The 27,086-nt window shown below is 37.1% G+C and overlaps 2 protein-coding genes across 4 annotated transcripts in view; one reads left to right on the top strand and one right to left on the bottom strand.

Annotated features, from left to right (window-relative positions):
* The first annotated feature begins 245 nt into the window (after positions 1–245).
* Kaz (E3 ubiquitin-protein transferase Katazuke) lies at positions 246–13,505 on the top strand. Of its 3 annotated transcripts, none has more exons than XM_028187884.2 (10): positions 246–791; positions 981–1,069; positions 3,362–3,514; positions 6,215–6,358; positions 7,364–7,493; positions 7,992–8,128; positions 8,745–8,883; positions 10,260–10,410; positions 10,859–11,048; positions 11,439–13,505. In XM_028187884.2, exons 2-10 carry the CDS (start codon positions 1,031–1,033, stop codon positions 11,535–11,537), a joined length of 1,182 nt encoding a protein of 393 aa, XP_028043685.2. In that variant the 5' UTR covers positions 246–791; positions 981–1,030; the 3' UTR covers positions 11,538–13,505. The 3 variants fall into 3 exon arrangements, with proteins under 3 accessions (XP_028043685.2, XP_028043686.2, XP_089594997.1); XM_028187885.2 differs by having other exon boundaries at positions 247–791; positions 6,215–6,352; XM_089738871.1 differs by having other exon boundaries at positions 444–1,069.
* A 1,069-nt stretch (positions 13,506–14,574) lies between these two features.
* The window catches only part of Zip99C (Zinc transporter Zip99C), a 32,162-nt gene continuing 19,650 nt past the window's right edge, over positions 14,575–27,086 (bottom strand). The window contains exons 3-8 of the mRNA XM_028187797.2: positions 24,632–24,907; positions 23,949–24,097; positions 22,493–22,613; positions 22,090–22,175; positions 21,310–21,379; positions 14,575–18,692 (exon numbers count right to left, since the gene is read on the bottom strand). Coding sequence (XP_028043598.2) covers positions 18,517–18,692; positions 21,310–21,379; positions 22,090–22,175; positions 22,493–22,613; positions 23,949–24,097; positions 24,632–24,907 — 878 coding nt within the window. The 3' untranslated portion in view covers positions 14,575–18,516. The remainder of the gene's footprint in view (positions 18,693–21,309; positions 21,380–22,089; positions 22,176–22,492; positions 22,614–23,948; positions 24,098–24,631; positions 24,908–27,086) is intronic.

Genomic DNA, 27,086 nt, shown 5'->3' with positions numbered 1-27,086 from the left:
ATACAAATAGTTTTTTTCAGCATTAGTATGTTAATTTCTGGTTCTTGTTCCATATTATTAAAATATGTGTGACAAGCATGTACATATCATAGATGATGGGATATACTCGGGTCCTTCCTAAAAGTCAGAGTACTGAAATCCGGCATATTATTTTATTTCATCTCATGTCATTACATTTTATTTGATTTCATTCAATTACCTTTTGGTATTGCCGATAGTTCAACTTTTTCATTCCGCTCCTTTTCATTTTTCGAATTAAAAATGTAGGTATGTGAATCATAAAAATATTTTTTTTTTTGTACAATTTTTGAATCATAAAAATTGAAGAACTAAACTCGATACTGGCAGTAATGACATCGTAAAAAACCAACTGCCATACTGAAAAAAAGAAGAATGTATTTGTCTTTGGTTTGCGTTCTGAAATATAGAAGACTTGAGAAATTTTCTTCATTAAAAGCTGTTTCTGGGGAAGAAATTACAATCATTGGGCAAATTATATATATATTAAGATAAAGAGATACTGGAGGAGATTGCTAAAACAGTTGTTTTAATCTTTAAATGGAAAAGTTTTAGAGGAAAGAAAACAACTGTTGAACTCGGCAGTCAACTATTTTTGAACTTGAAAATCAAGCCTTCATCTCTGTGAAATCGCTTGCAAATGACAGAGACAAAATACAAATTTAGCTTGCTCAACTCGCTGGCTGATGAACCACAGGAACATTTGTTTGTCAAAAGAAAAAGATACCCACAACGCAAGGAGTTGATTAAAGGCTCGAATTCAATGAATTAGAGTTAGTATTATTTATTGGGATTTTACGCTTAATGAACTATCATGAAATCAGATTTCAAGTGAAATTATTTGTTTTTGAAAAGTTTCCATTACATTGCGGAATTAATTATATTGCAAGTATTCATTGCGTCGTGGTTTTGCGTCCATTTACAAATATTAAGTCAGCTGAGTTTTGTTTTTAATTATATAGGTCATAATTTTTGCAATCATCAGCCCGCTCAGACGAATATCGTTTTCAAAATGAATGAGATCAAATCTATGGAGCATGCGACATTGAAGGTAAGTTTAAAATTGTTTCTAAAAATGACATCAGCCCTTTTTCTACGTGATGGATCGAAACAGATCGATTTAAAAGCCTCGAATATTCGAGTATAAAACATATGGCAAAAAACTATTTTTATATTACGAAACTCCAATATTTTTTTATATATTACAAATTAAGTTTATCACATAAAGGACTTGACATTGCAATATTAAGCATAATTAAGCATTGTATTGATGGTAGGTCATATTGTAAGCTCGCAAGTATAGGTAGCACATATAATTTCTAAAAAAATTAAACCATAAAAACTAAAAACTAAACCAACTAAAAGCTAAAAACTAATTAAAACTAACTGTAAAACTAAACCAACTGCACAGTTTAAAACGCTATTAATTTATTTATGGCATATAGGAAGCATAAGCAAATAAGGAAATGAGTATAGCATATATTCAGAATAATTTAGATGATATAAAATGATCGAGAACATGATGTAGAAAATTAATATTGTGAACAAATGTTGTAACAATGACATAAGCAACTCAGATGAAGTCAACCATTTGACTGCTTAGTGAGGCCTGATAATAATACTTATGTACAGCAATCTTATCAATAACTCACAAATATTTATATTTCAAATTTCTACTCAACAATTTGATTGACCAGAAGATGATTGCAAGTTATTTTATAGATGTTATCAAAGTGCAAAGCCATTATTGAATGTACTGCCTATTTACATTTTGTTATAACATTTTGAAAAGAAAAGTTTCTATGGGCATTCCAGAAGCTTGTGTGCATGGATCTGCACTGTCATACATATTTCTGCCACAGTTCAACTGTTCTTAAATGTAGAGTAATTCCTGGTATTGTCATGTTTATGAGCTCATAGGCATGTTATATAATAAATGAGGCTCTATCATCATCTTTTCACTGAATTTGAAGGAAAGTTTTATAAGCAACGTGTTTATCTAACAACATTGCCTAGGTAGCCCTAAATTTCACATTGCTTTACAGATTTTTTCGTTTTTATTCTTTGGGATGGACGAGAATTCAAGTGAAGAGTATAAGCTCTTAAATAGGAAATAGTTATGTGGTCCCTACTCATGCGGGCAGACATCTTACCACCAGTAAATTCTATAATATTATTGCTATAATGTATGCCATGTTAGTAAATGTATGCATAATATAGTATGTGGTAATGTAATAATGAACAAAAAATAACAAACTAAACTAACATATATTATGTTCTCAGATATATAGAACACAATTAAATCACTGTTCAGTTATACTTGATGATTTTTTAGTTACTTAAGTTTTTGTTCTAATAGATCTTTAAAGACTCGATAAAGTTATGATTAATAGATTTTTTTTTTTAAATTTAGTATAGATTTTCTGAAATTTGTTACTCGAATGGAATTGTAAAATTTTGGTATTGATAGTTTTGCAATGTATAAAATAAATAAAATTATTAATAATGCTGTCAACTATTGCAATGTCATTTGTACAATTGAGGGGATCTTAATATGAACCTTCTTTTCTATTCACCTATATTCTGAATTAGTGCTCACTATGTTGTTATAGCTAATTAAATAAATAAATAAATGAAGACTTTTCAATTGAAGATAAGTTTTCACTTTCGGTACGCTGCTTCATTACAAACATAATATATAACGTGTTACAAAATACCCCGTAAAAAATATAATTAATTATCAAAGCCAAAAATTTTGTCAACCCTAGTAAGCAGTAATTTAACAAAAAGGCCTACGTACCTATTTTACCTAATAATTGTCTACTTTGATAGTTTTTCTATTTTTCATTCAATAAATGTTTGCTACTTCAATACAAGGATGTCATTATAGTCAAGTAGGTACTTGTCGTCCTTGTCAAAACTTTTGTTGTTCCGCGAATTAGGTAGAAATGTAGGTACATTCTGCGTTGCTTACCTACTCTTTAATTTTATTGAAATAGGATTTTCACATGAGTGCAAATAATAATATTTATTTTATTTTTGTGCGGTATGTTATACAGCATTACTACGGCTGTTAAATATTGTGAACTAGCGACCCGCCCTCGCTTCACTTCGGAAACTGTAATTTATTATTGATTTCTCAACTATTTAATGGATGTTATTATACATATAAATCTTCCTCTTCAATCACTCTCTATTAAAAAAAAACGGATCAAAATCCGTTGCGTATTTTTAAAGATTTAAGCATACATAAGGATACAGGGATAGAGAAAGCGACTTTGTTTTATACTATGTAGTGATGGACTCGTTATAAGGCCCCATTTAAGCTTACGATCATGCACAGGTGCCGTATGAAGTGTTTAACAAGAAGTACCGCAGTGCTCAACGCGTCTTCGATGTTGAGGCGCGTCAGGTCAGCAGTGCCGCCACAGAAATGGAAACGGTCAAGAACCAACCCATCACCAATACAGAGATCGATAGTCTATTGGGTGGCATGGTATGTACACTGAAATTATTATAATAAAATGTACCCCGAGAGTTTTATGTAATTACTGTATCAGCGGCTGCCAATCTTAGCGTCGCGGCATATGGATGTGTTACAAGCCCCTTTTGAATTTGTCGCAGGCTTTACAAACACCAAATTTTTGTCTAAGACAGTGGTCGGCAACCCGTGGCTCTTTGGCTCTGCACTTGCGCGTAATATTCAGTCCAGGCACGGAATATTACTTTTTAAATACAAGGCTACTATAAATTGAAAAAAAATTGCTCCATAGATAATATACATAAATTAGTTAATTATTTGAAGATGAAACATATTTTAGTGGAACTTCGAATGGAATATCCACTGATTTTAGTTTGGGAATGTAATTTTATTTAAATATTCAATACTGCTGAGTAATAAAGTGTCCAGAGTTAAAGATAATCAACTCGAGCACTCAAAAAAAATATTTACGGGCGTCGGCCACTAGATGGCTTCGCTTCGATTAGTTTCTCATTGCTACTTTAGATGGCCGTAACATATTAACTATCCTATATTTTATTTTTCTATGAACATGAGATGCGCCTTGAGCACGGTTCACCTGCCTTCGCATAAAAAAAAAATTAGCTAAAAAATAAACATGATTTGTTTATGACCTTATTTGTTTATTGTTTTATTGTTTATTTATCGATTTGTTTATTTTTTTACGGTTTTCCAGAGTCGTGGACATAGTTAAAACTATTTGACGGTTTAATCTCGGAGTGTTTTATTGTTATTGTATTATATTCTGGAAGCTATGAATACTTTACGGTTTTCGTGGTCGCGGACGAAATAATGTAATAATTAGTTCCCTAACCCATAGACACACCCCGCTGAGATCTTGAGATTCTCGCCGGATCTTCTCAGCGGGTCGCGATTCCGATCCGGTGGTAGATTCAGCGAAGCACTGCTCTTGCTAGCCAGTGTTAGCAAATTCTTTCAGGTTGAATACGTGAGCTCACCTACTCGTCCGGGCGTAACTTTTTTTAAGTGATTTTATGACCTGGTAACTAAGACCTTTAAGTCATGTCTTATTTTAATTTATATTCTTATTTTTATGAAAAATGATAATATGGAGTGAAATGAAATGAAAATGATTAATTTGAGACATTAATCAACTGGGATGAAATTAAATGAAATGAGATGATATGGGATGAAATATAATCTTAGTAAAATGGTGGTCATTTACTAAGATTTTTTCAGTGGACTTTTTGGAGGATCCCGAGAAGTTGCGTCCAGCGGCTTTGTTTCAAATGAAAATTGGAAAAAATTGGAAAAATGGAGAGTGCACAAATGTGAGAAATTTCCCACATTTGTGCACTCTCACAGATATTAAACAGTTAATAAACCACCGTTATTACACATTTAAACCTGAAGAAACACTAAATAGACTAAATAAAACAAATCACACAACTTCACACCTCGCGTTCCCGCCAAAAAGTTTCCGGGCGTAACTCTAATAGCTCCTTTGACTACCAGCGAATAGGTAGAGGAAAAAAAAGTAATAAACCGTAAAAAAAAATGCGATATAAAATCGTTAAAGTAGTTTTAATTGTATCGTTACATTATTTTCTCGTTCATTCTCCGGTGGCCAGCGTCGTATTAAAAGTTCTTTTCTCGGAAAAATATAAAATAGAAAACTGTGTCAGCTAATGTTTATTTAACATTTAGGCAAACGTTCAGTCTGGCTGTGAATTTGGGTCTAGAAACTTGTGTCTGAAGTTTTTTTGTTTTTTTTTTTACGTCAGTTTAACAGTACACAACATTAAAGTTTGAAGTTAGACTTTTGGTATTTAAAATAAAATAAAATATTGTTATCATATTCCTAGAGAAGTAGGTAAGTCTGTATTTTCTTTTTTTTTATTGCTTAGATGGGTGGACGAGCTCACAGCCCACCTGGTGTTAAATGGATACTGGAGTCCATAGACATCTACAACGTAAATGCGCCACGCACCTTGAGATATAAGTTCTAAGGTCTTAGTACAGTTACAACGGCTGCCCCACCCTTCAAACCGAAACGCATTACTGCTTCACAGCTGAAATAAGCAGGTGGTACCTACCCGTGCGGACTTACAAGAGGTCCTACTACCAGTAATTACGCAAATTATAATTTTGCGGGTTTCATTTTTATTATACGAGGTTATTCCTGCACCGTGGAAGTCAATCGTGAACATTTGTTGAGTACGTATTTCATTAGAAAACATTGGTACCCACCTGCCGGATTCGAACACGGGTGCATCGCTTCATACGAATGCACCGGACGTCTTATCCTTTAGGCCACAACAACTGCTAGATACAAGCGTAAACAATGCATCAATTTTCATGTACATCAACATGTAGCTCCCAAAAAAAGGGTACTGAGGTAAGTAAGGCTCATCTCACAAACCACACTATGTTCTGGTATTGCACTAGCCCTGCTGGAATTATTTTAGAATAATATCGCTCAGTTTATAGGCAAAAGCAAAGGTCCTCCATCGCGCAAGTAAGTTGTTAGTAGAGCTACTGCCTGCATATTTTTGTTTGGAACTTGTATATATGCAAGCTTATCTTGATAAAGAGATTATGATTCACAAAAGTAGAAGGCATCTCACACACCAAACACATAGGGTCGGACCGATCTTCAATCTGGTCGGCATTTCAACGTAATCCTCAAACCTCCTAAAGATCCAGCGTTTGCAGGTCGAGAAGTTGACGACGATGAAGCGAAAAGCGAGCGAGGCTATTAACGAGGAGCTCCAGGTCGCTTACGTCTGCAAGAAGCGTCTGGAACACCTGAAGGAGCAGGCCAGCGCCCTCGCCGAGCCGTCCTCCACGCAGGTGAAGGTGCTGTCACTATATCCGTATAAACGATTTCTTGATGAATTCTAACATTGATTCTATTTATTTTATACTAGCGGCCCGCTCCGGCTCCGCTAGGGCACTTAACAAAAATTTCAACGATATTTGACGTTGTTTTATTTTTTTAAATAAAAGAACACTTATTGCGGCATAACTATAATAGACATATGCTGTCGCGACACTTTTTGTAAAGAATAATGTGTTCTACAAAGTCGTAGTATATTATTTTATTCTATTATCAATAGTTTTTGCAGGACACGCGATGTAAAGAATAATTTAGCTATTTTTTTTACACTTTGGGTTACATTATTGGAGTATTAGTAAGGATCCCTAATTTGATAAAAAAAAAAAACATTATAGCCTATGTCACTCGGGATTAGTGTAGCTACTAAATAGTGAAAGAATTTTTCAAATCGGTTCAGTAGTTTCGGAGCCTATTCAATACAAACAAACAAATCTTTCCTCTTTATAATATTAAGTATAGATTAAAGCTAATTGCGCCATCCCCTAAACCAGACTTCAATGATTGTACTTTTCTTTCTGTGTTACTTTAGATTTTGTTTTTCAAGGTGAATAGATTTCTATAATTCTTCTTTATTCGAATGCTTTTCGTTGAACTCATTAGTATATGATGTACTTATTGCATACTATCTTAGGTTTAACACCAAACTTACCAAAACTGGCCAAATGACCCATTTTGAACCTTTGCATTGAAAATGCACGTATCATCTTATAGCTTTTGCACATTTGACTTCATGACTTTTTCTTAACAATTAATCTATAGTTATTATACTTTTTTTTTTTTTTAATAATACTTGTCGTATACCGTTATCTACCAGCTATAGTAAAAATAGGTATCAGTAAGTGTTGGTATGATTAGTGTTAAATCGGTCTTGTTAAAATTTTGTATTTTATCCTTACCTATTTATATAAAGATATTAAATGTAAGATTTGAAATCGGATAAACGAACGGCACTCGATCGTTCACAGACGACGCTGAACCAATGGCGTAAAGTGCGTCTCGATCGGATGCTGATTGACTACTTCCTGAGGAACGGTTACTACGAGTCCGCTTGGAAGCTGGCGGAGTCCGCCGGCCTCAGGGAGCTCACCAATGTCGGTACGTGGCGGCGCAGCTCGCGGTACCTTCCCGGGCTTGGCAAATGCGCCGGTCCTTATGGCCAAGTGGAGTTTGATGCCGCAAATAAATTGAAATGCGGTTTTGTGGGACGCGTTTTTAGAAATGACTAACTGTATCCGTCCGCTTCGCTGGGCATTTAAAACTAACATTATTATTTCTCACCCCCACAAAGATTCTCATCATTAACGCCTCCGCAACTGGTGTAGGGAGTCCAACACTCACATAAATATTAGCCTATCCATTAAGTATATGTATTTTCTACATGGATACCAAGTTTCAAGTCAATCGGATGCATGGTTCAGTAGTTATAACGGAACATCCGTAAAAACCACTCTAGATTTATATATTAGTATAGATTTACAATGAAAACTTGATTCAATAAATGAAAGTGTGTCTCGATCTCCCCTCACTGGCTGGTTTGAATCTAGTGTCTATTGATCACGGACCACCAAGTATATGTGTCGTATATACCGACAGACATATACAGCGCGGCCGCCGCGGTGGAGGCCGAGCTGAAGAGCCAGAGGACGGCGCGCTGTCTGCAGTGGTGCTCCGACAACAAGTCCAAGCTGAGGAAGCTGAACTCCACGATGGAGTTTAACATCAGGATACAGGTATCTGTGTTAACTGGTTTCTTGATCACGTCTTAACGCATCCATTCGGTTCATTATCTGTGTATGTTTTTTTTCCTGCTTAAGCTGATAGTCTTCAGAGGCTATTTCAGCGTAACCTTAACTAGTAGGTGAGCTCACGGGGCTCAAACCTGACGACGTTGCTAACACTGGCTCTAGCAAGAGCAGTGCTTCGCAGAATCTACCACCGGATCGGAAACGCGACCCACTGAGAAGATTCGGCGAGAAACTCAGTGGGCTGTGTCAGTGGGTTAATTTACTCGTCGAGCCCGTCGTCGCACTCCGGTGCTTGGGGTACCTAAAAGCACTGTTAGTGGATCGGGAGAGCCTATTCGCGCGGACTCACAAGAGGTCCTACCACCAGCAATTACGCCAATTATACTTTTGCGGCTTTCATTTTTATTACACGATGTTATTCCTACACCGAGGAAATCAATCGTGTGAACATTTGCAGAGTACGTATTTCATTACAAAAATTGGTACCCGCCTGCGGGATCCGAACACAAGTGCATCGCTAGATACGAATGCACCGGACGTCTTATTATGTATCATCGCTGGATTTTGAGCTTGGCGTAATGGATTCTGTCCACCCCTGCAGGAGTTCATAGAGCTGGTGCGCGAGGACCGGCGCCTGGAGGCCGTGCGTCACGCCAGGAAGCACTTCTCCAACCACGAGGAGGGGCAGCTGGTCGACATCCAGCACTGCATGGGCATGCTGGCCTTCCCCAAGGACACCGGTGAGCTCGCCATGCGCTGCACAGTTATACATCTATACATATAAATAAAATTGGAGTGTCTGATTGTAATATTGAAATAACCATTTTTTGCTACATGCATATGAATATATATATACGGTACATACACCAAAATAACATTTTATAAAATTTTTGTCTGTCTGTCTGTTTGTCCCGGCTAATCTCTGGAACGGCTGGACCGATTTTGATGAGACTTTCACTAATAGGTAGCTGATGATATAAGGAGTAACTTAGGCTACTTTTTTTAGATTAGCTTCGCCCCGCGGCGTCACCCGCGGTACGTCAATAACCGCGGGTAACATCGCGGGACTCAACTATCTATATATATATGTCGGCACACGTCAGGGATGGCTAAGCGGTAGTTTCGTCATCACTCGTATTCGATTGAACTCAGTTTAGTCAATAAAACTTTTCAATAATAGTTAGTGAAACTCAACACACACAACTTTCACAATGACAGGATAAACCGACAGTTTCGTTGCACATACCGACAGACCGACTGACTGACTGACTGACCGTCAGAGACTCACTGCTGAGACGGACGGAATCACTGTCTGACACGAATGCCACGACTCTGTCCACGTACCGCCATTTTATAACTGTGGCGTTACGGAGTCTACCCTTCATTTTGTGATATTTATCAAAACAACATTTCATCATTTAAAATAATAATCAAAACCACCGTCTTAATATTACTAAAAGTCGTCAACCACGACACGGCCATTCTGTCACTTTGACATCGTTGATATTCCGAACTATTGACCCGGATGCGACATATATATATATATAAATGAAATGCTGTTCGTTAGTCTCACTAAAATACGAGAACGGCTGGACCGATTTGGCTAATTTTGGTCTTGAATTATTCGTGGAAGTCCAGAGAAGGTTTCAAAGGTAGACAAATATGAAAATGTTCGGAATTAAATGAAAATAACAGTTTTTTGTTTTATCTTTGTTGTGTCCCCTGTCGGACGGATTCCTCTTGTTTGTTTCAAGTTTATTTTATACAAAAGTTTAGGTCTTTTATTTATCGATTGAGGCACTACGAAGTCTACCGGGCCAGCTAGTAGAAAATATTTCTTAATTACGATAGAAATACTTTTTTGTGAGTCCGCGCGGGTAGGTACCACCGCCCTGCCTATTTCTGCCGTGAAGCAGTAATGCGTTTCGGTTTGAAGAGTGGGGCAGCCGTTGTAACTATACTGAGACATTAGAACTGATATTTCAAGGGTGGCGCATTTACGTCGTAGATGTCCATGGGCTCCAGTGACCACTTAACGCCAGATGGGCTATGAGCTCGTTCACCCACCTAAGCAATAAAATAAATGATTTGATTTGGTTTGGCTGGTCGCGCGCAGAGGTGGAGCCGTACCGGTCGCTGCTGGCGCGCGGGCGCTGGGCGCGGCTGGTGCGGCAGTTCCGCGCCGAGCACGCGCGCCTGCTGCACCCCGCGCCGCTGCCGCTGCTGCCCGCCGCGCTGCAGCTGGGCCTGGCCGCGCTCAACACGCCATATCCTTTACAATACTATCTCGTAGCTCGATAGAGACCGTCGCAGACACCTTGGGACATGAGGTCTTGACTGTTCGGTAAGCAGCGGCGTGGCTTTGCCCCTGGCATTGCTGAAATCCATGGGCGACTCACCATCAGATGGGCCGTATGCTCGTCTGCCTATACGGCAATAAAAAATAAAGGTCGAAGGTCTAGTCATATTTTTTTTCCTATCTAAGCTGAGAGTCTTGAGAGGCTATTTCAGCGTAACTTCAATTAGTAGGTGAGCTCACGGGGTTCAAACCGGAGTGATGTCAACACTGGCCCTAACAAGAGCAGTGCTTCGCAGATACTACCACCGGATCGTAATCGCGACTCACTGAGTCTAGTCATTTGAACACTAGTTCAAACCGGTTTTAGATCTTGTACCAAAGCCAAAAGGTCGATAGAGTCCGTAACTCTGGCGCACTCAGTGCTACAAGGAGAGCAGCCAGGCGGCGGACTGCCCGGCGTGCCAGGCGCCGCTGTCGGGGCTGGCGCGGCAGCTGCCGCACGCGCACTGCTCGCACTCGCGCCTCGTGTGCCGCATCTCGCGCCTGCCGCTCAACGAGCACAACCAGCCCATGGTGCTGCCCAACGGACAGGTCTACGGGGAGAAGGTGCGCCCAGCACTACTACTACTACTACCATTACGACTAGTACCGCCACCACCACCACTATTTCTACTACTATTACTACTAATACTGCCGCTACTACTACAGCTACCGCTACTACTACTACTAGTACCACTACTAGTACCACTACTACTATTATTAGTATCACTACCGCCACCACATCTAGCATTACTACTACCACCGCTCCCTCTTGACGATACTAGCTTTACACAGAATCATATTTGACAACTGCTTATTTTGACAAGAAAATGGTTAATTTTTTAAAGATCTAGGTGAACGCGTCGTATCAGACCTACATATACACAGTTTGGTTGCGTGTATTAATATTGTCAGTGCAATCGCAAATTTAGTGTTAATTGTACGCGACCTTTCCAGGCTCTGAAGCAAATGATGAAGGAGCACGGCTCGATCATCTGCCCGAAGACGAAAGAAGTGTTTTGCATGAAGCGCGTCGAGAAGGTGTACGTCATGTGAGCCTCGCGACCCCCCGTGAGCACCCCCGCGACCCTTCGCAACGTGCATCCGACTTAATCGCCCCCCTCCCTACTGTACTCTGCTAAAAACCCTAAAAGAACTAATTTATCACTTTATTGATCCACTCGCTGTACCCGTCCGCTTTGCTGGGCATTTAAAATTAACATTATTTCTCACCCCCAAAAGATTCCCATCATTAACGCCCCCACAATAACTGGTGTAGGGAGGCCAACACTCATACAAATATTAGCCTATCCGTTAAGTACATGTATTTTCTATATGGATACCAAGTTTCAAGTCAATCGAATGCATGGTTCAGTAGTTATAACGGAACATCCGTAAAAACCACTCTAGATTTATATATTAGTATAGTATCCACTTTAATAATGTAACAAATTCAAGTCAATATATGGTAATAGTAACGCTGAATGTGTTTCCAGATCTTTATATATAAAAATAATTCTACTGTATGTGTGTATGTCACTGAACTCCTAAACGGATAGACAGATTTTTATTTTTTATTTTTCTGAATGTTTTCAGTAAATTTTACGAATGATTTAGATTCACAATTCAGTCCAATAATTTTTTTTATTTTTTTATTATTATTTTTCGTAAAGTTTGAAATTTTCGGACTTAGGACAGGACGACGTCTGTCCGGGTCCGCCAGTAATAATAATATATATATATTGAAACTAATTTATAACGTAACCAGAACTCGATAGTTCAACTGTTTCGTGACGTCATAAGACAGTAAACAGTGGTGTGCTCTGTGGCGATTAATGTTCTCAAAACAAAAATGTTATGAACTTGTATGTAAAAAATAAATTTGGTTCTTGTTTAGTTTTTATTACATATACGGAACCCTAATAAACTGCGAAGTTTTTGTATTTGCTTTTTTTTGCCCACCCTTGCTGGTAAGTTTGGAGGGTTATACTAGTTTCACCGAATGTAGAGACGAGCGAAAAACTAGCTCTAGCAAGAGCAGTGCTTCGCAGAATCTACCACCGGATCGGAAACGCAACCCACTGAGAAGATCCGACGAGAAACTCAGTGGATTAAGCGCCGAAGAGAATGTGAATAAAAATACATTTTGTTTGAAGATCAAAGTAGTTTTTATATTCGATTTCAAACATCAATGAATTGAATTTCTAAAACGCGTCATCGTTTAGATTTATTGAATTTCAGAACAGCGAAGGGTCTTTTAAAGAATCTGAATTTTTAATATTAAATATATGTATTAATAAGGTTAACGTATAATAAATTTACTCACGGATTCTATTCTCGGTTTTAAAAAGTAAAATGTTTGTGAATAGAAAAAAATCATTAAGGAAAGAATTGTTTTTATATCCCTTTTATATCCTTTGTTTATTTAGATTTAAAAAATATATATAATAGAAAACATGTTTCAATCACTTTAAGATGACTCTTAAATAACGTAAACTAATGGCCACTTGACGATCGAAATCCGACCTTAATCACCAATGCTTCAAGACTTAAATTTATGATAGGTTTTCTCTTTTCTTTTTGACTTTTTGAAAATTGAAATTGTTTTTAAAAATAATACATCTGGGAATTCTTAAAATTCTTGAACCTTAAAAAAGATAAAGAAAATCTTACAAACAGAATTGATACTCAAGTTTTTTTGGTTCCTTTAAATATAAATTGTATGTAACAATAATAGACAAAATAAAACTATGTTAATTTTTATATAGCCATGTCGGTGTTACCGTTTTGAAGAAGTCTTCATTTCATTCGAAGTTTTGTAAATCGTTTTTTTTATTTTAGTATTTTCCCTTTCCGAAATGCCATAATTTGGTCAGTAGTGTAATGTTTTTTTTTTCTTTCTTTAATAGCGAATGTTTTTCTTATTGTGTATTTAGTTTAATGATCTGTAATTGTTATTTGTTTAAACAATATACCTGTGCTCTGAGAAATTGTGGAAATTAAAGCAATTACAAAAAACTAAAACGTATTCTTCATTGATATTACATTTTTTTTATAAGGGATTTTATGATCTGGTAACTAAGACCTTTAGGTCATGTCTTATTTTAGTTTATATTCTTATTGTTATGAAAAATGATGAGTGAAATGAAATGAAGGTGATGAATGTGAGACATTTTACCACATTTGTGCACTTTCACAGATATGAAACAGTTAATAAACCACCGTTATTACACATTAATACCTGAAAAAACACTAAGTAGACAAAATAAAACAAATCACACAACTTCCTTCCTCGTGTACCCGCCAAAAAGTCCATTGATATTACAAAAATGAAAAAAAATCTACTTTCTGAGTAATAATAAGATAATACGCGACGACCTCAGTAATATTATACTGTTCTCCCAAGCCGCTGACCGCGTGTTGTGAATGCAATTGAAGTACATACGTACCTACATATTAATAAGAACATCTCAAAACATCAATGAATTCAAAGGACCTATTTCACTTAGTTGTTTTTACTTTTTTTTCTCCACCTATTCGCTGACAGCCTAAGAGGCTATTCTAGCTACGATTGGATGGGTAGGTGAGCTCACAAACTCAACCTGAGAGAATTTGCTAACACTAGTCCTAGCAGTGCTTTGCTGAATCTACCACTGGATCGGAATTGCGACCCACTGAAAAGATCCGGCGAGAAACTCAGTGGGCTATGTCTATGGGTTAGTCCACGAGGACGGTGACTGGTGCTTGAAGAGTCTAAAAGCACCGTCCTTACATAATGTTAGATGCTGTATAGCAACAGTACAGAACCAGACTATAATGAAACTATGTAAAAAGTAGTAGCCTGTTTCAAAACCGGTAGTTTTACATTGCTGATGTCCAGGAGCAGAGCTAACCACTTGCCATTAAATGGGCTGTATGCTCAAATTTTAAGTGTATTATCTGTTGTCTGCCTATAGGGCGTTATAAAAAAAAAACAAATGTAATAATTGTAACAATTGTCTATGGTAAGGGCGGGCATGTGACGGAAGTAATTCGGTTATTTCTAGATTCAAACACAACTAGACAAGGGACCGTTGATAACAATAAAAACAAATTCTGTATTTCACATATTTTATTTATTTTTATTAACATTTTTACATTATAATACTTTTTAATGGCATTTTTATCACATTTATTCGTTTAGTGGATACAAAGCTATTCGCTATTTCTATAATATAACAGAATATCATCTTCAGAGCGAAATTATCGACATTACCTCTTTCTTTAGCAAACTTTTTCCATTTAATGTATTTGTTAATAAATTCAATCTCTTAAGTCTGACCGCTTATTAGTTGGATTTTCATTCGTGTGTCAAGTATTTGATTGATAAAAACGTCTCCTATGCGCATGTTGTCGGTTGAGGATTCATTTAAGTCTGCATTTTTGCTGATCGTAAATCTACCTTCATCCTTTGCAAGTTTTATTACATATTGTAAAGTTTGTACGTTGGGTTGTCATTTGCGTTGAGTAACTATTATTTAATCAACTTTAAAATAACTATAATCGCTTTATGAAAAAATAGTATTCAAATCATAATTATAATTGAACTTCTTTATTTAGTATTTTGACGAAATGTACAATTTATATATTAAAAAAAAAACCTAAATGACACATTTATCACAATATAAGTGGAGTTATATTTTACACACACGTACTCGTGTTGCTTCGTTAGACACGTGCCCTGTATATTGCGAACTACATCCTAACACTTAAAACTAAATTAGAAATGCGGTTCATTGCTTTGAAAAGGAGAGATCAATTTGTACACTGATGTTTAATAAATAGATTTGACGATTACTTCACGACTATTAACTTTACGTATTTCCAGTTAAAATTTCCATTAACCATTTGACTTTTCTATGAGATGATTAGTCTAGAAAGTTTTTTTTCATTCTCTAATTCAGCGATTAGTTCTATTGCAGCAATAGACAATGATGTTTAGTGAAAACCAAAAAAACACCTATATAACGATTACTATAATAAATAAACTGTAAAAATATCTTTATTGAAATTTAAAAAACAAACAAGAATATTCCCACGGAGTTTCTCGTCGGATCTTCTCAGTGGGTCGCGTTTCTGATCCGGTGGTAGATTCTGCAAGTTGAGCCTCTTAGATTACCACTGAATAGTTAAGAAAAAAAAAGAGCATTTATAAGTGACTTTATAAAAGTATTAAATAATGCATCTAACATGATTGACTGATTATCATCATTTGAGTTCACTCAACGACTCCTCGAGTGAGTCGTGTTCAGTACACAGCTGACACAAGCACACACTGATCACATATATATAAGGTGACCAACTATACTCATTTACTAAGTTTTGTATTATTTTTTTGCAAGCCGTACTCTTTTCAAATCATGTACTCTGAAAGTACTCATTCGTATAATCTCTTTTAACGAAATCTTTCGGCATTTTAGAGTACAACATATCCCACATGAAAATTTAAAAGTTTTAATAGAAATTTCCTTATGTTGTCCAAGCACTAATGCTGCTGTTGAAAGGATTTTTTCATTAGAGAATGATTGTTATTGGAGCAGTGTTCAGTTTCTGTACAAAACATTATCTGCCGTCTTAACAGTCAAATTTAATATGCAAAATGAAAGTTGTTCGGATGTAGCTACATTATTAGATGAACATCTATCTTCATTTAGCAAAAAAAAATCCACTCTGAAAAAAAAAAGTTTAAATATGAAAATGGTTTTTATCGTTTTTTCACCTATCAAATACTTACAAAGTGTACTTACTCTTTTTGGAACAAAAAATAGTTGGTCACCCTACTATACACAACTATGTATAATTTATACAATAATCCCCCTATAACACGGTACTCTTATAACGCATTTCATATTACACGATTAGTCTCTCGTATAACACGGGTATTCCCCATATAACGCGACGATTTCACGCGTTATATTTCTGTGCATACTGTAAAATCTATAATGATTTGTACAGTTCACAAATAATTGCGTCTAACTTTGTACACTGTCAATTATGTTGTTATAAAACAAAATTGAAGTAATTTATTAAATTTATGTTTCTAATTTTTTTAATGTTATATTGTATACAGTTATATTATATTGTATATTTCTACATAACGCGTTATATGGGGTCATACAAGCGCGTTATGCAAAAAGACTCCGACAACGCGTTTCTTACAACACATTACTGTTTAAACTGTAATAGTTTGTATTTGATTTTACAGTTACCGTTACATTCACTAGGCAACTTTAAGGCTGTTATAGACATCTCTTACTTAATCAACTAAGTATTTTTACTTACAACTAATTAACATCGAAATTGTATGTACATGTTATTAAAACTTTGTACAACTATAAACTTAAATTAACTTAAAATATATTTGTGAAAACATGTAATTCGAGTACTGTATAATTTTTCAAATCAAATAAGGATTTCTTTCTCTCCAGGCTAATAAACTTATCACTACTGTGATTATCCATATTTTGTATCATAAAATGTAATTCCAATAGTTAAGTACAATATGTGAACAAAACATTTTGTGAAAGAAAAATATATGCGACTTATATATCGCTTTTTTGGAACGATAGTGACATAATTGCTAAAAAATGTGAAATTGATTTAATTATACCACAGTGATTTTTTTTCCACTTAGATATGTTTTTTTTTTTTTTTTTTTAATTAGTTTCCTTTTAAGCCTAGACTTCAAACTACAAAAGTAAAATAATAGTGATAGTCATTACCTGTCAGAAATATTTAGAATCTTCGTTAGTATTACGAAAACTGGCGTAGTGTAAAATTTACAAATTTACAGTTGTGTCACAGTCGTTCCAAATGAGCGATATGAGAATATGTTTTACACTATACTAATTGGTTTTTGGTACACACTGGCTAAATACTATTTATTGCTTACATGTTAATAATGAATATTTGTTATGCTGTACCCGGACAGTGTTGCCAAGATATATTGGACAAGTCACCGCGTACGGACTGCGGTTGGTAATGTGAGGACATATTAGATATCAGTTTTTCTTGGTGACTGACGCTTTCACACTTCGATTGTGTTAGTGTGGTGTGACGTCTATGTGGTGACTAGACGTAATTAACCAAACCGATCAAAAAATGATGATAATAGAAATAAAATTAACAAATTTAAAACAATAATAAATTGTTGTATACGAATGATTTATATTATTTGAACTAAATCTACTTTGGGAGGGATTACAATTACATTCGGATTGTCGATAGTCTCGGATTCGTTCTCACGGATCGTTTGGGATATTACGAACTCCTCCGAAGCGGCTTGAGGGATTTTGATGAATTTTTTTATATTTGGTCTAGAAAATTCGAGAATGTTTTAAATTAGACAATTCGGCCTACTAAAAAAATGCTTAATAATTTATTTTGTTGCATCAAAAAGGTTTGATAATTTAGGACAGGAGAGCGTCTGTCGGGTATCAGAGTATATATGCATATTTACAGTAAGGAAATACGTACCGTCCAAAGATTATGAGACAAAGTTGTGTACAAAACGAAGAAAATTTCATATTACAAAATAACATTGAATATTGTTTAAAACGCTAAATCTATCCTAATATTCGATATATAATAATACTTTTTAAATGGTTAACTTTTTTTACAAAAATATATCTATTGATTACATCTCTCTATGAACTCTACATGCAAATATGTTTTTCTTTAAATTTATATATTGTATAATCGTGGTGAAAGTTTAAAAAAATATATTTAAAACATTATATCCGATACATTGTTTCAATAATTTTGAACTAAAATATTATATTTTTACTTGCAAACGCAATCACAAAATCTCATAAATGACACCCTATCTACTTGTGGTATGTAGACACCGGTGTAGACGGCTAGGAGGATCCTATCATCTACTTTTTTTTATTGCCCTTGTAGGCAGATGAGCATACGGCCCACCTGATGGTGAGTGGTTACCGTCGCCCATGGATTTCAGCAATGCCAGGGGCAGAGCCGAGCCGCTGCTTGTGGTCTACCCGAAGTACGTGGTGAGGGTGTGCATGAGCAGGATGCCGAGGGCGAGCGCCGCGAAGTGCTTGAGGGACTCCAGCTTGGAGTGCTCCCGCAGCAGGTCCGGCAGCACCGTCACCAGCGCGATGTGCAGGAACCCGCCCGCCGTGAACGGCACGATCCACGAGGTCTTCGCTTCTGTAACCAGAACGTCACCTTGTTTATTATTGATAGGGGGAATCCCGCCATGTTGCGCGCGGTACGACAATAACTGCGGGTGACGCCGCGGGGCGAAGCTAGTCTAAAAAAAGTAGCCTAAGTATGTAGTATTATATTATAATAAATTGTGTATTCATTGTATGTATGTATGTATATGTATTTCACTGGATTGGTACACCGCGCGTAATTCGTTTCCAAATGATTCTTGTCCACCTGATGGTTGTCTGGAAGAGATAGCTCTTAGCGATAAGACCGCCAATTGTACTTTTTTGTATTTAATGTATCGCACAGTTTATTTGTTTTTTGGTGTACAATAAACAATACTCGCTCTCTCTCTCTAAGTTACTCCTTATATTATCAGCTACCTGAAGCTTAGTGAAAGTCTCATCAAAATCGGTCCAGCCGTTCCAGAGATTAGCCGGAACAAACAAAATGACAGACAGATAAAAATTGTAAAAAATGTTATTTCAGTGTATGTACCGTATATATATATATTCATATGTATGTTCTTTTTTTTTTTTTTTATTGCTGAGATGTGTGGACGAGCTCACAGCCCACTTGGTGTTAAGTGGTTACTGGAGCCCATAGACATCTATAACGTAAATGCGCCACACACCTTGAGATATAGTTCTAAGGTCTCAGTATAGTCACAACGGCTGCCCCACCCTTCAAACCGAAACGCATTACTGCTTCACGGCAGAAATAGGCAGGGCGGTGGTACCTACACGTGCGGACTCACAAGAGGTCCTACCACCAGTAATTACGCAAATTATAATTTTGCGGGTTTGATTTTTATTACACGATTCCTTCACCGTGGAAGTCAATCGTGAACATTTGTTGAGTACGTATTTCATTAGAAAAATTGGTACCCGCCAGCGAGATTCGAACACCGGTGCATCGCTCGATACGAATGCACCGAACGTCTTATCCTTTAGGCCACGACGACTTAAATGTAGTAAAAAGCGGTCATTTCAATATTACAAACAGACACTCTAATTTTATTTATATGTATAGCAATGTACACACAGTTAATACAATACAATAATTGCGAAAAGTTATAAAATGGTGAGGTTAACTCAACAATTGAGTTATCTACCGGCTAATCGTTCTTAAAGAGGGAGAGCTTTACATAAGCGGGTAGAAGAGTACAATCTAATCAATCTTTAGTTATTGATACAATACACAATAACAATACTATAATTGTCATCTTGTCAGGGGATTCCCCTACATTTCCTCTTTCTTACTTTACTTGATAGCCTTGAGAGGCTATATCAGCGTTGTCGAATATGACGACCCTCAGCATTGAGGATTATCGATGCAAAGATGATAGGCCTTGTACATTGCACCTGAGATTGGGACTTTTGTCTCAAGAAAGTGGGCGCTACGCAGACCGATGTCCATAGGTTCCGCTGACCTCTTAATATCAGTAAGTGAGGTCGTTAGCACGAAGATGAAGATTGTCTGAATTCCTTTTTCACACATTTTTTTCTTAACTAATCTGATAACCTTGAGAGGCTATGTTAGCATAATCTTAATTAGTAGGTGAGCTCACGGGACTCAAACCTGACGACGTTGCTAACACGAACCCTAGCAAGAGCCGTGCTTCGCAGAATCTACCACCGGATCGGAAACGCGACCCACTGAGAAGATTCGGCGAGAAACTCAGTGGGCTGTGTCTGTGGGTTAATTTACTCGTCGAGCCCTTCGTTGAAAACGATGACCGGTGCTTGAGGTACTTAAAAGCACCGTTTAGGGCGTGTTTAGGACGACGATTTCCTCTGTAACCGTCATTACATTATTTACAGATTTTTTTAAATGATTAACTTAATGAATAACATGTTAATATTCGGGTTCATACAGCAGGTGGCTTTTGGTTACTCACTGCTCACCAATGCTCATAACAAATAATTAAAAACAAAAACGTTATGGGCTCGACACCGGTGAAAAAGGATCGTATGGGTTAAGCGTATTTAGTTCCGTCGCTCTCAATGGCTTAGCGGTTCAACAATCAATGCTCGCGATCACTGAACCGAGGGACGTGCATTCGATTCCCTAGCAAACATCTGTGTGATGAACTGGTTCATTAGTTGTATCTTCGAGCGTCTATATGTCTACATGTCGTCGCCGTCAAACCAAAATGTAATGCTATGTGCAAAAACTCTATTTTGAATTAACGATTAAAAATATTTTCGTATGAATTTTTATATGAAGGTGAATTTTTAAGAACTATATCAAATGAAAGCAATAGGTAAATATTAAAGCTACAGACACATAACAGTTTTTTTAATTGCCTTTGTAGGCAGACGAGCATACTGCCCACCTGATGGTAATTGGTCACCGTCGCCCATGGACTTCAGCAATGCCAGGGGCAGAGCCAAGCCGCTGCCTACCATAAAGTACTCTCCGCAAGGCTCGTTTGAAGAAGGACATGTCATAGCGCATTATACGGTAGACAGGGCTGTGAACTATACGAAAATCTCAAAAAGTGCACATTGCAGATTTTTTGGTTTGACAACGACGATGTGTATATTCGAAGAGTATATAAGTGTGTATATGAGTGGTGGTGGTGGTGCCCGCGGACAGCAGCAGGACGTACCGAGCGAGTTGCTGGCGCCGCTGAACACGACGGCCGTCATGGCGCCCACCAGCCCGGCCGTCGCCGTGGCCTGCGGACAACACCACGGTCATACAAGCGAACCCACTAAACTGATGTTCGAATTAAAATTAAATGTTACCATTTTATTTATTTATTGCTTTGATGGGTGAACGAGCTCACGGCCCATCTAATGTTAAATGGATAATGTTAAATGCGCCACCCACCTTGAGATATGTGTTCTAAGGTTAAAAGGTTCTAAGGATTAAAGGTCCAGAGCGCCCTAGGCAATCACTTTATCGGCGCCCCTGGACCGACCATCATAATACTATAAATTTTAACTAGTTGTTTTTACAATTACGATGACGTTGTATCATCAGACCCCAGACTTTAGTAGACCAGGACCCTTGTGCTTACGCTAATGCGTGAATGAAATATGAGACGTTGTAACTGTGCAAGACATCAAAAGGGACGACAGAACGAACATCGGAATTCATGATTCCTCTCTGCTCTGAGAAATAGACCAAATAAGAATAATCTGTTATACATTTAGATTATAGATCAGCATTTAGTTCTTGATCGTCGGGTTTGTTACTTTCTTTATTTAATTAAAAATTCTGAGCTCGCGCGCCCCCTGTAACGCGCCCCTACGCGCCCCTAGGCACGTACCTAGTTTGCCTTACGGGTAATCCGCCTCTGGGGGTGGTTTTTAAAAGAAACAGTGCTACGACGTCATGCTTTCGTTGTTCAGACAAATTATTATGATATGTTCATTGCGCGTACCAGTTGTGCTTTGGCGGCCTCCCACCTGGAGAACCCGCTCTTCAGCAGTATGGCGAAGTCTCCCACCTCGTGCGGGATCTCGTGCACTGGAACATACAGCACTAGTGTTGGAGACGGGGGGACAGGGGTGGGGACACCTGCCCCCCCCACTTCACTTTAAAGTGGGCGCATCTCCATCCTATTATGCCTATCTAAGTATATGGTATCCCTAATCATTGTTGAATTTTCTATTTTTTAGTTGGATTTTCTATAAAATCGTATTTTGTTAGTTTTTTTAAACTGTTATTTATTATTATTTTTTTACGTTAAAACTTTACTTTTTTCACTTGAAACTGGCATAAAGCTAAAACTGTTGCCATAAAGAAAAAGAAAAAAAATACTTTAGTTTTTTTTTTAAACTTACCTAATATGGCAAAGGTGGTGAGAACTCCGACCCGGAACCCGACGAGGAACGAGCCCCCGACCGCGAGCCCGTGGGTGAAGTTGTCGATCGAGTTCGCCATCAGATTCAAATAGCCCGCCACCTGGAAATCATTATTTGCACACTCGATGTAAACACAATATCATGAGAGTAGTTTTCGTCTCGTGCCGCCTTCTCAAAATGCTCTTATTTTAGTTTTTTTTTGACATGACGATATCTTATAATTCGATGGAGCCAGCCGGCTCCGGCACGCACGAAAAAACATGACTCATGCGGCGTTACCTCGCTCTGAGGCGTTCCATTTAAGGCTTGAAGTGCAAGCGAGAGCGCGCAACGAGCGACAAAGAGGCACAATCGGCCTCCGCGTTCGGCAGCGTTCGGCATCTGTCTCTCTCCTACTTGAGTGAGCGATGCATCCGCGTGGACAGCAGCTGCTATACAATAATACATTTACATGTTTTCGTCAAGTATGAAGTTCAGTGAAAAGTGAATGTGGTGTCAATTGTTTATAGCAACGATAATTGCGATAATTGAAAAATTAAACCATTCCATCAGTATTTTCTTATGACGTTGTCACGTTCAACTATCGTCAGTAAACCGACTTTACAGACAACCGATTTTTTTTCCTACCTAAGCTGATAGCCTTGAGAGGCTATTTCAGCGTGACCTTAACTAGTAGGTGAGCTCACGGGGCTCAAACCTGACGACGTTGCTAACACGAACCCTAGCGAAAGCCGTGCTTCGCAGAATCTACCACCGGATCGGAAACGCGACCCACCGAGAAGATCCGGCGAGAAACTCAGTGGGATTTATTTTAGTGCTGAGCTTATTTATGTTCACAAATTTTGCAGAAGTTTTAAAAGGATTTTTGAGAAAAAGTAAGCACGTTATAAAAAACTTACAACAAAAAAAAATACAAAAATATTCGAATTAATTAATTAAATTTCGAGTCGATCTATCGACGGTTCGCGCTCGAAGGGTTTAAAGCGTTTTTAACACGCTTTTAATTAATTAATTACCTCTTCCTGTATGTATAAATCAACGTAATGAAATTTTTCAATGTCATTTTCGTCGACTTCAAGAGGTCAACTTGACAATTTATACATGTATCAAGGACCAAGACTATATAATTAATTATAATTGAACTCGACAAACAATTATCTTCGTTTTTGTAAAACAAAACCACTTTTTTTAGTTATTAAACATTCAACACCAATCACTGGTTTTTTGTGTACACTCTTTAGTTAGTTCGTTCATTTTGGCCACAAATTACGTCATACATAATGAATTTGCGTTCAGCCTATTGTAAAAGTTCCTCTGTGTGTTAGGATAATTAAATAATTATTGAGTAGAGTTTGCGCTTGAACATTGAGCTCATTAAAGCAATAAGAAAATGGTAAAAGCGTTGAAATTAAATGTGAGAAAGAGATAGACCTACATCTTTTTTCTCAGTTTTCTCTTTACTGGCCCGGAGTGCTTTCTCCCGAGCTTCCCGAAGCAAGCAGCGTCCCATCCAACGAGAGGAGCCCTTACAGCGGCCGCTGGCTCCAGCGTTGCTTGTAGGCATGCTGCAACATCCTCCTTCGCCTGCGAAAAAAGAAAGGTTTTAAATTCAATGGCAGCAACGTCTTTTTTTTGCTTAAGTAAATAGGAGTGTACGAACGAATTTCAATTTTAATACGCTTTTATTAGCTTCCGACGTATGTATGTTAGTTAGTATGTAACGGAATCTTTGAACATGATCTTGACCCCCTTCAAAACGTCGGATTAACTCGAAATTTGGTATACTTATTAAGGACCGATGACAATGTGGGTGCATGGTATCAGTAGTTATAAATATTTTATGAACACATATGAGTAGAAGGGTTATTTTGATAACATCCTAAAAAGCAGCACTCCACGCTTTTTTTACAATAAAATCATTCTTTCTTAAACTATTTTTAACTTAAATTTATTAAAAGTTTATTTTCTATTTTTTATTTGGATTTTCTATAACAGCGTATTTTGTTAGTTTTTTAAATTATTATTTAGATTAAGGCTTTGACCCGTTTAGAATGAGGCATTATATGACAGTTAATAAAGTGATAGAAAACGCATTGAGTCACAAGAATTAAAACCAACCTTTAGTGTTATTATTGAAGATACAAGAGTCATATATCTGCTTGGCGGTCACCGTTCCATTGCAGATCCCCTTATCGACTCCCCGATGTTTCCTTTCGATCTCGAGCAGTTTCTCGATCTCTTCGATCTCTATCTGCTTTATTGCGCCGTTCTGCTTATCCTCCTCCTCTTCGCCGTCGTTGTGCTCGTCAACCGAGAACAGCTTCTCCACGACTATGAAGACCAGCATACCGAACAGACACCACAGACCGCTCTTGAGAGAAACGTGCTGTCCCGCTGTAATGATTTCATTGTCCTTTCATTCATACAACATTACCATATTAAATAAAAGTTTATACATTTTTATAATGTACTAGCTGACTTCATAGTGCCTGAATCGATAAATAAAAGACCTAAACTTTTGTATAAAATAAATTTAAAACACACAAAAGGAATCCGTCCGACGGGGATACATCAAAGGAAAAACAAAGGCTGAGATGATGATGATGATTAAAATGGCCCCCCACTTTGTTCACCTAGCTAGCTCTAGTCTATACTAATGTATACTAATATTATAAAGAGGAAAGATTTAATGGTTTGTTTGTATTGAATACGCTCCGAAACTTCTGAACCGATTTGTAAAATCCTTTCATAGTTTGGAAGCTACACTATTCCCGAGTGACATAGGGTATAATCTTGTTTAAAAAAATTAGAGACCTTTACTAAAACGCTAATAATAAAACCCAAGGTGTGAAAAATTACTTAAAGATATTCTTTACATCGCGTGCCCTGCGAAAACTATTGATGGTAGAATAAAATAATGTACTACGACTTTGTAGAACACATTATTAATTACAAAAAGTGTCGCGACAGCATATTTCTAACTATTGTAGTTATGCCGCAATAAGTGTTCTATTATTTAAAAAAATAGAACAACGTCAAATATCGTTGAAATTTTTGTTAAAGACCCGAGCGGAGTCGGAGCGGGCCGCTAGTACGATATGAAGCGTCTTATCACAAAATCAACAAAACGGTTAATACAGATTAGTGATATTAACGGCCGTCTGGTGTAGTGGTAAGTGACATGGTCACTACACAAGGGGGTCGCGGCTTCGAATCCCGCCAAGGGAAGGTATTTGTATGATAAATATAAATGTCTTTTCCAGGGTTATGGATGTATCTTAAATATATGTATGTGTATAATAAAAATATTACATTTATTTCCGTTATCTGGTACCTGTAACACAAGTTCTTTACGAACTTATCACGGGACCAGTTAACGTGGTGTGATTGTTAGTAAATATTTATTAATTTATTATTATTTTTTTGGTTAAGTTTTTGATCGAGGAACTAAAAGGAATTATATGTCCGGATTCGAACCAGAAACATCCCCGTGTTACGCCACTATAGCACTACGCCATAACGCTCAATTAAAAAATACATCCAAACAATTAACTGTTCTAAAATAATATTTTTATTGTTCCAACAAAAATTGAAACGAAACGCTATTGTATCAACAATAATAATATAAACAACATACAAATTACAAATCAAGTTTTATTGAGGTTTCGTGTTGCAAAACTTTACGAGCGAAATTTCTAAAATAGTCTCTAACACAAACCGTTAAGGTTGTCATTTATAATTACCCGGTTTGCACTCAAACGTTTTGTGTTCCAAGCGATAATTTATGTAGTTAAACAAAATGTGATTCATAAAATTACGATCGCCATCTATCTATGCATTGTATTGACATTGTCCGTAAAGGAATTCTATGCTTTGTCGTCAAGGCAGCGGCTTGGCTCTGCCCCTGGCATTGCTGATGTCCATGGGCGACGGTAACCACTCACCATCAGGTGGGCCGTATGCTCGTCTGCCTACAAGGGCAATAAAAAAAAAAGTATGAAAATTTTTTTTAGCACCAACCCTTTTCACCGAACTCGAAAAATCTAGACGTGTAACCTTTGACGCCTTTGAGGCATGAGGTCGGAGTCTCAATAGAAATAGCGACTATCAATCGAACAAAGCGCCGACTAATCACGCAAATTTATTTTGAAGATCTGTAATTACAGTGTCCATTAATTCATATAATTATAGCGTGTGCACGATGAATCTATATATTATACATAAATAAAATTGGAGTGTCTGTTTGTAATATTGAAATTACAGCTTTTTACTACATGCACATGAATATATATATGTATATGGTACATACACCAAAATAACATTTTTTACTATTTTTGTCTGTCTGTCTGTTTGTTCCGGCTAATCTCTGGAACGGCTGGACCGATTTTGACGGGACTTTCACTGATAGGTAGTTGATGATATAAGGAGTAACTTAGGCTACTTTTTTTACACTAGCTTCACCCCGTGGCGTCCCCCGCGTTACGAAAATAACCGTGGGTGACATCGCGGGACTCAGCTAGTGGTAAATAAATTAATCACTACTTCGTGAACATTATGTGTTCAACTGAAAAAC

Source organism: Bombyx mandarina, chromosome 26 (genome assembly GCF_030267445.1).
Source record: "Bombyx mandarina strain Sakado chromosome 26, ASM3026744v2".
Lineage (NCBI taxonomy): Eukaryota > Metazoa > Arthropoda > Insecta > Lepidoptera > Bombycidae > Bombyx > Bombyx mandarina.
Note: the sequence above shows the minus strand (reverse complement) of the source record. Positions and strands in the feature narration are given on the sequence as shown.

Coding starts and splice junctions, on each gene's coding strand:
- Kaz (XM_028187884.2), top strand. CDS start 1,031: ATGAATGAGATCAAATCTATGGAGCATGCGACATTGAAG. Junction 3,515..6,214: donor ATAGTCTATTGGGTGGCATG/GTATGTACACTG, acceptor CAGCGTTTGCAG/GTCGAGAAGTTGACGACGAT. Junction 11,049..11,438: donor GACAGGTCTACGGGGAGAAG/GTGCGCCCAGCA, acceptor CGACCTTTCCAG/GCTCTGAAGCAAATGATGAA.